The sequence below is a fragment of the Mastigoproctus giganteus genome, chromosome 1, assembly GCF_048544385.1.
Source record: "Mastigoproctus giganteus isolate SK-2022 chromosome 1, ASM4854438v1, whole genome shotgun sequence".
NCBI lineage: Eukaryota > Metazoa > Arthropoda > Arachnida > Uropygi > Thelyphonidae > Mastigoproctus > Mastigoproctus giganteus.
Window position 1 is genome coordinate 233,408,747 of NC_143575.1, and position 13,582 is coordinate 233,422,328.

The following is a 13,582-nucleotide window of genomic DNA, read 5'->3' on the forward strand; positions in this document are numbered from 1 at the left end:
TCCAATAAAATTGGTCAGGCAAGACCTTCCCTTAACAAAACCATGCTGTGTCCAAGCTATAACTGAAGTCTTGTCTAGATGATCCTGCAGTGCTTCTTTAACCAGTGCCTCCATTAATTTTCCTGGAACAGAAGTTAAACTAACAGGTCTGTAATTACTTGTGTCAGCCTTTGATCCTCCTTTGTGAATTGGGGTCACAATTGCATTTATCTGTAGGGAATTAGGTGTATATGGACCAGGCTACCAAGTTAGCAAATGTAAACTAGCTTTAGCCTGGGAGGCCTATAAACGTTATATTAATGAAATGGTATTAAAAATAATGATGCTAAATAATGAAAATAACAATAAAAATGATAATAAACAATGTAAATAGCAAATAACATTCCCTCACTTGGTCATCTGTCTGCTACTTCATCGGGGGCTTTGAGCAGAATGATAGCCAGACTAAAGGAATGTCTCATACCTACCCGTTTCTGTTGTCCCCATACCAGTTTTGCCAGTTATTAATTTTTAATTGATAGTATTAAACTTAAAATTAATAGAAATTCAATGAGAATGGATAATATGTTTAGCTTAATTTTCATAAAATTTTTAATTTTGAAAACGTAGTATCAGAAACATCAAACTGGGATAGGTGATACAAAGACCAACAGGTGTGTATCAGAATAAATGCGAAAGGTTCGTACTTCCTTCTTGTTCTGTGGTGGTCAGACTGAAAAGGGGGGGGGGGGGTCAATTCCGCCTTCTGGTTGTTTTATATGTTGATGAAATTATATCGCACAGACATGCCTTTTGTAGATTAAGGTGTGATGGTGAAATTGCTGTAGGCAATATTGGCTGTTTGTTTCTGGTTGTTTTATATGTTGATAAGATTATACTGCGCAAACGTGCCTTTTGTAGATTATGGTGTGATGGTGAAATTATGGTATGATGGTGAATATTGCCTACAGCAATTTCACCACCACACCTTAATCTACAAAAGGCACGTCTGCATAGTATAATCTTATCAACATATCAATATCCATAATCTAGAAAAGGCATGTCTGTGCAGTATAATCTTATCAACATATAAAACAACCAGAAGGCGGGAATTGACCCCTCTTTTCAGTCTGACCACCACAGAACAAGAAAGAAATAAGAACCTTTCTCATTTATTCTGATACATACCTGTTGGGCATTGTGTCACCTATCCCAGTTTGCTGTTTCTGACACTACGTTTGCAAATTTTAAAATTAAAATTTAATAATTTTACAAAAATTAAACTAAACATATTATCCATTCTCATTGAATTTATTAATTTTAATACTATCACTTAAAAATTAATAACTGGCAAAACTGGTATGGGGACAACAGAAATGGGTAGGTATGAGACATTCCTTTAGTCTGGCTATCGTTCTGCTCAAAGCCCCCGATGTAGTAGCAGACAGATGGCCAAGTGAGGGAATGTTATTTGCTATTTACATTGTTTATTATCATTTTTATTGTTATTTTCATTATTTAGCATCATTATTTTTAATACCATTTATTAATATAAAGTTTATAGGCCTCCCAGGCTAAAGCTAGTTTACATTTGCTAACTTGGTAGCCTGGTCCATATACACCTAATTCCCTACAGATAAATACCATTTAATTAAATAAAATCGAGCAATATATAAGTAGTATGAATAAAATAAAATGCAATAATAATAATAATGGAAAGGATAAAGACAGAGACATAAGTATCTTCATAGGAGTGAAGACATAATTCAGAATTTTGGCTCTTTAATTGGGTCAACCAGAAAGCTAGTCTCCCACTGCAGCACAGAACTACAATCTTAGCTACTTTGATGGGGATGCCAGTGACTACCTCTTTGAAATGTCTTGAGATTTGGTCTGTGTTCATTTTAGCTTTGGGATTCATGTTACTGGTGAACAGTCAGGCCAGAACTTTGGTCAGCCCCATTGCACTTCACAAAGCATTGGGGGAATTTATCTCCCAAATCAAATGCTAACTGAAGTACAGCACCTCAATGTCGACTTGAATAAATTTTCACTAATAAACCTATAGAAAAGAAGTTTTGGCAGCTTGATTGCATCATAGAAGTCAATAAAAGCAACACTATGTTCCCCCTAAGTACCACCTGCCAAGCTCTTCTGTGTGAGCTATTTTCAGTTACCAGAAACAAAACAGTGATACCAGACCTGTCTGTTGATATACTGTTGTATACGGATAAGAATATTCTGCAATGTGCCATACTGTGGTGTCCTAGACATTAAGTACTGGACAGCACTTTGCCTTTATCTGCGGAGTGCCAACCATGACCCATGCTAAAAAAAAAAAAAAAATTATTATTCCTCCTAGTGACAAAATTCATTTGCTATGTGTGGCAGTGAAGTCTTACCATACCCATGCTTCTTTAAACCAGAGTACATCAATGTGTATCCACATAGACAGTGTGAATATCATTCATACATATATATTGTAAATATAACCTTACATGATGTAGCATTGTAAATACAGTTAATACTTGTATTATGTGAGGAAATATTATAGCTACATTAGTATTAGTATTAGCAATGGCCACATGGTGCAAGGAAGCCTATGGTTTATGCTGCATTAGCCAAAAAAAAAAATAAATAAAATAAAATAAATAAATAAATAAAATAACAAAAAAATAAAATAAAATAAAAATAATAAGAATAAGAAAAAAATATAATGAGAATATAATAAAATTCAGCTGACCTTTGAATTTCCCTAAGCTGTCAGCCTCTATTACCCATGTAGATAACCCCTGGCTTTTAGCCGTGAAGGGTATTGTGTACGGCATGTGCGTTTGTATGCAATAAAGAGTTCTTCTTCTTATTATTCTTCTTATTCCAGTAATTTATAACTTGCTAGCTAAAATAAAACTTCCTGCAACCCAGTCTAAACATCTCCCCTTGTAACTTGAAATTATGGCCCCCTTGTTCTAGAATAATTTATAACTGTGAAAATTTTGTCCTCATTCATTTTGGCTTATGAATGAGGACAAAGCCTCTCAGAGCCTTAAACACCTCAATCAAGTCTCCTCTAAGGTGCCTAGTTTCCAAGCTCTGCAACCCAAATATTTGAAGTCTTTCCTCGTATGGATGCCCTTTTGCTGATCCCACCAGGCGAATTACCCATCTGTGGACCCTTTCAACATAAGGCAATAGAAACACCTGGAATACTGCATAATACAGATTTGGAAACCTCATGTTAGGAAGGACACAGGTCTGTTGGAAAGAGTGGAGATGAGCAATAAGATTGGCTGGGGGCACAAAAGCATATTCTTAAAGAAAGACTGGATTTCTGTAAATTGCAGTCTCTGCAATTTACAGAAATCACAAAGTTGACCTAAATGTGAAGTGTATAAAGCTTCACATTTAGATCAACCATTCAGATAATGATGCAGATGCAGACAATGATGGCGTTAGCATTTAGTAAACTAAATGCTGACGCCATCTTTACTCTTTCTCAGATAATGAGAAAAAAGGATGGCTGCAGAATGGATGTGTGGAAATTTGCATTTGGCCAAACAGCAATCAAATGGAATAAAGTTTCTCTACGTTGTGGAGGTAGGCAGTCTGAATAAATTTAAGGAAGGTTTGGACAAATTAATGGAAGGAATGGGCAATTAAATTTCTTTCCTTCTTCCTCTATTTTTTGTATAAGCTTTGCTTCCTTGCATCATATTGCCAATACTAACAATAACTACAGAATAATCCTACCCAGGTCTTATTATGTGCAGAGAATTGGGCTTTTTTCCCCATCACCATTTCCTGTTACAGTCCACATAGCTTAGTTAATTCAATTTTTAATTCAAATTCCCTCATGATTATTAATATCCTTATAATGCCAATAAATTTATAAAAATGCATATTTTTTGGCATGTACAAATATATGAACAAAAGAAAGAAAATTAGAAGACAATTGATAAACAACACAATACCCAAAAATTAATGGAAAACTTTTCTTATTATTACTTCTTTTTCTGCTGTAGTTTATATAATTTATGGGAAAAGCTAATCATTAAAAATTTTAAATGGTTAAATTTTCATATGAATCTGTATAAATTACAAAAGAAAGAGAGGTAAGGCAAGATAATAAATAAAGAGGTCTTCTGTTAATTTTCTGGGTATTTTTACCATATAACTGCAAACTGTAATTAGTTATTTGCATTAAAAAACTCAATTTTATATATTATATAAAATATATATTATAATTATACCTGATGATATTTTCATACTCCTTATCTCTGCCCTTGGATTCTTTCCAACGCCGGTACATAACTGAAGCATCAACATTGGCAGGAGAGAATGTATTAGGTTCATTAAGTAGAGATATTACACTTAGTAAAATTGTCCTGTTGAATAAAATTAAGTTACATAAATTTCTTAGTACAGATAACTATTAATTCATTCAAATGAATTAATAGTTGTAGTTGTAATTAATAGTTGTAGTTATTATCAATATGGCATTACAAATATCTGAGCTTCATGAAAATACAACTTAAAATCACAATTTTCCAATTATACTTGGATTGTAATGAATGATACCAGCTGTAAATTCAATTTAAGTGGCAGTAATATTCTCATAATTCTCACAATAATAAACACATACATTCATGTGTTTATTATTGCATACATATATATATATATATATATAGTACCTATCTTTCTACATACTTAAACTTGAGCACAGAGGTAGTGTCGTTCGTTGAAATCCATATACACAGGGTGAATAAATAAGTTACTTCACATCTCCTAAGCTAGGCTTTGTGTGGAAACAACTGGTCCACACCCACCATCATCCACTCTTCACCTTCTCATTATGTAACCTGTAAATAGGTTACACCGTTAGGTGAAGGGAGCCAGCTATGTGGCTACTGAAGGAATGAGGATGAGCTGCTAATATGGGACTAATGTTGAAGGATCAAAAAAAAAAAAAAAAAAAAAAAAAAAAAAAAAGTGAAAGAAAGTTCTGCCTGAGATTTAAACATCAGGGAAGGAAATGACATTGTATGCACACACAAATAATATGTTAGAAAATTTAGAGAGAAAAGTAAACCTAATGGTAATGATAAAAGACCACTAAAATTCTGCACAGTGCCAAAAATAAGAGGTATATTAAATGAACAAAAATTAAAAAAAAAAAACTCAGATTTTACAACAACCATTAAATACAGAAAACTTGCTCTAAAGTTAAATGGCATACACTGGATGTTAGCAACTCTAGATGAAAAATTAAAAAAATTACGAAAACATTAGGGGAAGCTGCAAAAGAGAGAAGTGGAGACAGGATAACTAAAGAAGAAATTCTAAATGACATGTTAGGCCAAGAAACTGAAGAGAGTTAGATGGAAGAAAAAAATAAATTTTTGGCAAATTAATAGAATATAAAGAAAAGTACAAGAGTTGCTAAGATATGAGTGAATGAGTTTAAAGAAAACTCTTGGGAAAGATATAGAAAACTAGTATCATGAAAGTGGAAAAATGTTTTGGAATTTAGTTAAAAAATCTCTGAAGGGAAAAAAAAAAAATACCATAACTAAAGTAATCAAAAATTATACGAGAAAGATTTTTATACTATCTCTAATATTGAAATAGGATAGGTCATGGAAAATATCAATTACAGAAAGGCAGTAGGTGTAGATGAAATCAGACCTGATATGCTGAAATCTGGAGAGAAAATAGTGTCACAGTGGTTACATCACATTATCCAGAGGCTATTGTCCAAAGGACAAGTTCCAGAAAAATGGATTCTACTAATATATAAAAAAGAACACAAAGATGAATATTGAAATTATAGAGATTTCACTCTATAGTGCATGCAAAATCTGTTTAAGTAAAAGGTGGCTGAGGATGAAGATTTAAGTGGCTCGTACAATCAAATATGTTTATAATGTAGCACAAAACTGTAGTTGGGAATTCACATGGTATTCGATGATAGGATAATAGCAAGCCTGCTTGGAATATTTTAAACAGGTCTAGAGATCACACATAAAAACAAGTTAGTTAATGTACACAGTGCATTACAATTCAGGCACATTTGATTTATTCTTAAATTAAAAGAATTTTTTTTCTTTTTCTCTTATTAACAGAAGTGAAAAGTAAATATCTCCTTATCAATTAATTACTAAGATTATAACTTTATAAAACTAATTTTATGTACTTTAAAGTTAGCTGTTCATTTTAATTATAGCTGTATAATATTGATTTACTATCTTCTCATATACGCCTCTTTTTTTTTTAAATCTCTTTTCTCTTTGTATGTATTTATGTATGTACAACACACACACAAAGTGTGCAGGGGCTTTCTAAAGTTAATATACATAGCTTTAGGCAGTCTCTGACAAGCCCATAAACATAGTATATTGCATTAATTCTATGTTTAACCTACAAATTTCTTTTTTTACATATAAATTGTATGAAAAAAAAAATAAAAAATAAATAATGATTGTAGATTTTTGTTTGTCTGACTTAATGAAATTTGAAATGGCTTGAAAAATATTTTTAAAAGGCCCCAAAAAAATATTTCATGAAAATTCATCCACTAGAATTCGAGTTTAAGTGGCTCATACAATCAAATATGTTTATAACATAGAACAAAACTGTAGTCGGGAATTCATGTAGTATTCGATGATGTGTCAGACTTTTGCAAGAATATATATATATATAGGTGCACGTACGTAAAAAAGACAGAACTTCGAGAGAGAACACAAATTACTAATTGTTGCCCTTACAAGGAGCAGCTATGATGTGCACTCTAGAGCTTGGCAACTAGACACTTGGGGGGGGGGACCTGAGTGAGGTGTACAAGGCTCTGAAGGAATGAGTAAAATGAATGACGTAAATATTCACTAGAAGGAGAGACCAGGAGAAAGGGGGACACAAATATAAAATCTTAGTGAGCAACAGAAGGTGGGATTTCATGAAGTTTACCTTCAGACAGCATGTTGTAGATCATTAGATTTACAACATGCTGCTGCCTTTGTGAATATGGGACCTTTACACCTTGTGCTGCCTACAGAGGATGACAAAGATCTATGACTCCTGAAGTAGAGAAGGAGATTTTGGATGTTGTGCATGCCACTCCTAGAATCAGAATAGCAATGCAACTGGCTGTTCGACTATTTGGAGAGTGTTGCAAGAATACCAACTGTATCCTTACCATCTGCAATGGGTACAGGCCTTGTCACCAGCAGATTACCCTGCGTGAGTAATGTTCTGCCAGTGGTTCTTGCAGCAGTGTGGTACAACTCCTCACTTTCCTGCCTTAGTGATATTCACAGATGAAGCACAGTTCACACGAGACGGAATCCAAAACTTTCACAATCAGCACGTATGGGCTGAGGAAAACCCACGTGCAATTCTTCCATCACATCACCAACAGCGGTTCAGCCTCAACATCTGGGCGGGTGTTTTTGGTGATAATTTATTTGGTTATTTGCAATTACCTGAATCGAAGGTTTCCTGGGCGGTGGATAGGTAGAGGTGGACCAACTGCCTGGCTTCCACACTCACCTGATTTAAACCCACTAGATTTCTTCTTGTGGGCCATTTAAAGCAATTTGGCATCATCTTCGCAAGTCCACGAGACGTCGATGTGAGGTCTGTATTCAGGCAGAAGGTGGACATTTTGAACAATTACTATAAGGTGATGTGAACAGTTAAGTGTCATAGACAGACCTTCAAAACTCAGAAACCAAGCATTTTTGGAACTATGTTGGTATAAAATATTTTTATTATCTACATATGAGGAACTCATTCCTGAAGTTATGCCGTGCATTTTTGAGACACCCTGTATATTCCACATTCCATGGACACTGCTCATCGTGGACTAATGTTATTAGTGGAGTCCCTCAAGGTTCGGTGTTGGGTCCATTATTGTTTTCTGTATTTATAAATGATATTGATGATGGTATATCAAGCTTAATGTCCAAGTTTGCAGACGATACAAAGGTTGGCAGGGTTGTCAAGGACACTACTGACACTATGCTGAGAGGTGGCAAATGAAGTTTAACATTGACAAATGTAAAGTACTACATATGGGAAACAGCAACCCCAGAGCAACATATCAACTCTGTGGTACTACACTGACAGTGGTAGAGAATGAAAAGGACCTGGGGGTAATTGTGCAGGCAGATATGAAGTTCTCTGAGCAGTGCAGACGGGCTGCAAGAGTAGCTCATGGTGTCTTGTCAATGATATACAGGAATTTTTCTAGCAGGGATAAGGAGGTGATTATTCCCTTGTATAAGGCAATGGTCAGGCCACACCTTGAGTACTGTATATACTTCTTGAAATGAGGTCTGGAGGCCTCATTTCAAGAAGGATGTAGAGCTACTGGAACGAGTACAGAGAAGGGCAACAAGATTAGTGAATGGAACAAAGGGGTACTCTTATGAAGAAAGGCTTAAGTTTTGCAAATTACAGTGTCTGGAGACTAGGCACCAGCGAGGTGATCTGATAGAGGTGTATAAAGCCTTGAATGGTTTGAGAATGCTCAATGCTGATGGGATTCTTCCTCTTGCTCAGAATAATCACCTGAGAGGGCATAAATTCAAATTGAGGAAAGACAGATGTAGGATAGATGTGTGGAAATTTGCCTTTAGCCAGCAGGTAGTTGGTTGGTGGAACAGACTTCCATCGCTCGTCGTGGAAGTTGATAGCCTAAATAAATTTAAGGCCCAGCTGGACAGATATTTTGAACGAATGGAGGGGTGAAGTGGAAGTGTTTTTTTTTTTTTTTTTTTTTTTGCTGATGCTGCATAAGCTTGCTTTCTTGCATCATATGCCTCTCTACTAATGCTAATGCCTCATTCTGTAATTATGTTACCTAATTAAGGGGGCATATTCTTTAGATGGAAATAAGTAAATAAAATTATTATTATTATTAGCCATATGGTGCAAGGAAGCCTGAAGTTTATGTTGCACCAACAAAAAAAATTCAAGTTACCCTGAGAGAGAGAGAGAGAGAGAGAGAGAGAGAGAGAGAGAGAGAGAGAGAGAGAGAGAAATCATCAAGAAAGAGAAGAATGATGATATCCAGCTCAGGACCCTGGGTGTGCCAAGGCCACCATACTCACCAGATGTGAGCCCCTGGGGGAAATCATACGAATGTGGATCCTTATATCTTTTGTTACTGAGATACAAACTACTAAGTTTTTTTATGTGCATTTCATGAAGTTTCATGGACAACATAACCTAATTCCACTATATTTATCTTTGAAATCAAGCTTATTATAACAGAAAAGAAATAATTGAATAATGAAAATGCCAATAAACAGGAGTGGTAAAAGTGGAATAATTTAATTCTTATTCCAAATACTGTGGAATAAGAATTAATTATTCCACTTTTTTTGGAAACAGAATCAACATAAAATTGCATTGACATGTTTCTAAAATGGCAGATATGAATATGATTCTAGGTGAAGAAAAAGGAAATTCAGCCATAACTGAATGACTTTATGAAGAAAACTATTTACACCGAGCTAAGAACAGCTGGTATTTGCAACATATAGTTTCATGTTTGAAAATATCATGTACGTGGAATGTGTTCATTACTCTCTGGCAAGACCATCCTGATTTCAGTTAAGTAAAACTGAACCAAATTCTGGTACTTTCATGGTGATATGGTTTATCACATCGTACTATTTAATATTGTATTTTTCATTTAATTCGGTAATCTCTTAGATTATTTCTTGTAATAATAGTTGCTTTATTTTGTAAAGGAGAAAGAAAAACAGGACTGTTTTCTTAGTTATTAATAACTAAGAAAATAATTTAACATGCTAACCTAGTTATTAATAACTAAAGGGAAAAAGAAATAGGACTGTTTTCTTAGTTATTAATAACTAAGAAAACAGTTGAGATAAATAACTAAAAAATAAAAAATTTCTTGGTTATTTACCTTGGCTTCAAAATCAACACACATTAGATCCAATTGGATAACGTAGTGTATTATAATAATAGTATAGAGTATGAACTAACATTTTACATCAGAGAGATATTTTTACTGTATTCTGCCTATTTTTTTCTTTTTTAGAGTTATATCTAAGTTATTGTGAGGCATCAATAAACAAAAAAATGTTATAACAGTGGATCCAAAGTAAACATGTCTCCTGCAGGAAATAAGCAGTGAAACTGTATAAAATAAAGCAACACAATGAACGTTATGGGCTAAAGCAAAAGTTTCCATTAAACATTTGATTTTTAAAAAATTATTTTTAATTAGTCCATGCTGTTTGGTATACTGTATTCTAAAGTCTAACTGTTGGATGCATAACTATCAAAGCATTTGATGTGATGTAGCCAAGTGGCCAGGAGCAGGAGTGCAGTAGCACATGCTCTTTGAATAGACCAGGGTTCACGCAACTGACTGCTAAATACGGTGAGGAGGCTTCCATCCTGCAGTGGGTTGATAATGGTAGCAGTTTACCTTTTTTTTTACTACCACTATAAATCTCAATATGCCTAATATGCAATCTTCAGAATTATAACGAGAATTCAAAATTATGAAAGATTTACTTGCATATAAATATTTATAGTTTTCTATGTGCCTGTATGCATTATATATTTATTTAAATAATCTCATTCAGAGTTGTGTGTTTGCTGTTATATGCAAACAATATATATGTATTAACAAAATAATTTCTTGGATTAAATGTGGCTCACCTAACATTTTGAGTTGGATTCCAACGTTCACATGGAAGCTCTCCACTTTGAGGATCATCAATTGGTGGATGTAGGATGGAAATACATAAGTCACCATTCTAAAATTTTAAATTTAGCCTATTAATAACATAGTATAAAAAATTTTGGCAATTAACCCTCTGACCGTTAGTGAAGTGCTAGGTGTGTTCATAACAAACTGTAAGAAAACACTGGCAATGCCTAGTGTATCTTGCATTTGCAGTTAGTTTTATTTGTATGCTGTTCCAAAAGTGTGGAGTGTATTTGTGATTTTTTTTTGTGCCAAAATTTCCATATCTTGGCTTACTTTATGATTGATATGTAATTGTGTCATGAAAAAATGGCCCAGAAGAAAGTATTTAAAATGATAACAAACAGTGAGGAGGATTATGAGGAATTATCTCAAAATTAACTGAGGACAATGACAATTTGTTCTTTGGTTACATAGTCAGAACTTTTTTTTTTTTTTATTTCTATAAGTAAAAGCCTGAATGTAGATTTTTAATGCTGGTGAAATATTTTATATGATATGAAATAAAATCTTTAATATTACACAAGAGAGAGTTAAAATAAAAACGCTCAGAGGGTTAAAAATAGTGAAAATTATTTTAAAAAAATAACAAAATGAAAATTTCTCTATGCGTCATAAAGAGGCTTCTCTATTTCCCTGATATCTACACAGCAAACCCCTATAAATGTAGTAAATACTGGGTTCACCAATAGTGAAAGGGATTTCAGTTAATTTTCAAACAAATTCATTGGGATCCAAGACTCACAAGAACCAACCAAATTTAAGAGGTTGGTTGCTTGCTTCAAGTTTAGTTGGTACATCAGTGATGAAGCTATAATGCACCAGACAAAGTCATAAAATGTCAAAATAAAGGTTTTGGCAACCTTTGAAATAGGATACCTCATAAAAAAGTAGTTATACATGTATAAAAAGGGATAAAAAAGCAGTATATGAAGTTAAAATAAATGCATTATTTTATATACAAGCTAATAATGTGTAAAAACTTAAATAGTTCACATAGGATCATTGATGGATAAAATCTAATTGAATGTATAAGGCTGTCAGATGGCTAAAAGAAGTAAAACATATTGTCTATTACTAATATTTGAATACTTAAAATATGCTGGACAGATAAACACAGGAAGGTCATCAGTCCTCAGCAGAAAAGAGTGTGTAAGATGATCATGCAGATCTGAACCAGTGCAACAACTGCCCTAAAGGCTTGGTAACCAGGAAGTTCTTTCCATAGGTAACTGATGTCAATCACAGGAAGAGACCTCGGTTTTAACCTGACTGTATACTACCTTCATACTTATTGGATGTGGATCCTTCAAGGGCTCCATTCCTTGGGGGGGGTCTAGAGGGCAAATCTCTTATTGCTGCTATGGGCCGACTGATGACTGGCAGCATATCCTTTGGCTTTGACTGCCCACCTTATGCTACTATCTGAACTATTCTTCACTCTGTCGTTGGATACCTACTAACACATGATAAACCCATGATGCTTGATGTAAGATGCTGTATCAGAGGCCTCTACAAGACATAACAGCCCTGTAATAGGAAAATATTCCACATCCACTGGAAGAAGCTCAAAACCAAACAGGATCAGCAAAGATCCTGTGCCTTTGGTAACCCAAACCAAGAGCATCAGCCCAAATGTAAATTACAAAATGTAAAGTAAAACACTAAAAATATTAAAGAAAATTAATTAGTAACTAACTGAAAGTTAAAAAGTTGGTTCAGAAACTCCATAAACAAAGTATTAAAGTTAAGCTAGGTAGACACTATGGTTCCAAAAACACAAGATACAATAAACTAGTAAATATCTATAAGGTACAATAGTGCTTCAAAATTCAAGGAGACCTGACCCTATATATATATATATATATATATATATATATATATATATATATATTATTAGCATTAGCAGAGGGATTTGATGCAAGAAAGCAAGCTTATGCAGCATCAGCCAAAAAAAAAAAAAAAAAAAAACCCACTTCCACTTCACCCCTCTGTTCGTTCAAAATACCTGTCCAGCTGAGCCTTAAACTTATTTAGGCTATCAATCTCCACCACAAGGGATGGAAGTCTGTTCCACCAACCAACCACCCGCTGGCTAAAGGCAAATTTCCGCACGTCTATCCTACATCTGTCTTTCCTCAATTTGAATTTATGCCCTCTCAGGTGATTTTCCTGAGCTAGAGGAAGAATCCCATCAGCATTGAGCATGCTTAAACCATTCAAGGCTTTATACACCTCTATCAGATCACCTCGCTGGTGCCTAGTCTTTAGACACTAATTTGCAAAACTTAAGCCTTTCTTCGTAAGAGCACCCCTTTGTTCCATTCACTAATCTTGTTGCCCTTCTCTGTACTCGTTCCAGCAGCTCTACATCCTTCTTGAAATGAGGCCTCCAGACCTGTATACAGTACTCTAGGTGTGGCCTGACCATTGCCTTATACAATGGAATAATCACCTCCTTATCCCTGCTGGAAAAATTCCTGTATATCATTGACAATACTCCATGAGCTACTCTTGCAGCCCGTCTGCACTGCTCAGAGAACTTCATATCTGCCTGCACAACCACCCCCAAGTCCCTTTCATTCTCTACCACAGAGTTGATATGTTGCTCTGGGGTTGCTGTTTCCCATGTGTAGTACTTTACATTTGTCAATGTTAAACTTCATTTGCCACCTCTCAGCCCATCTGCTCAACCTTTCCAGATCCTGTTGCAGCAGCATAGTGTCAGTAGTGTCCTTGACAACCCTGCCAACCTTTGTATCATCTGCAAACTTGGACATTAAGCTTGATATACCATCATCAATATCATTTATAAATACAGAAAACAATAATGGACTGAGCCCTGAGGGACTCCAC

General features: G+C 34.6%; 1 protein-coding gene across 1 annotated transcript in view; it reads right to left on the reverse strand.

The window, feature by feature from the left end:
- The window catches only part of LOC150091610 (ubiquitin-conjugating enzyme E2 R2-like), a 53,187-nt gene that overhangs the window by 7,671 nt on the left and 31,934 nt on the right, over window positions 1-13,582 (reverse strand). Inside the window, exons 3-4 of the mRNA XM_090384914.1 lie at window positions 10,678-10,775; window positions 4,230-4,364 (exon numbers count right to left, since the gene is read on the reverse strand). Coding sequence (XP_090241040.1) covers window positions 4,230-4,364; window positions 10,678-10,775 — 233 coding nt within the window. The remainder of the gene's footprint in view (window positions 1-4,229; window positions 4,365-10,677; window positions 10,776-13,582) is intronic.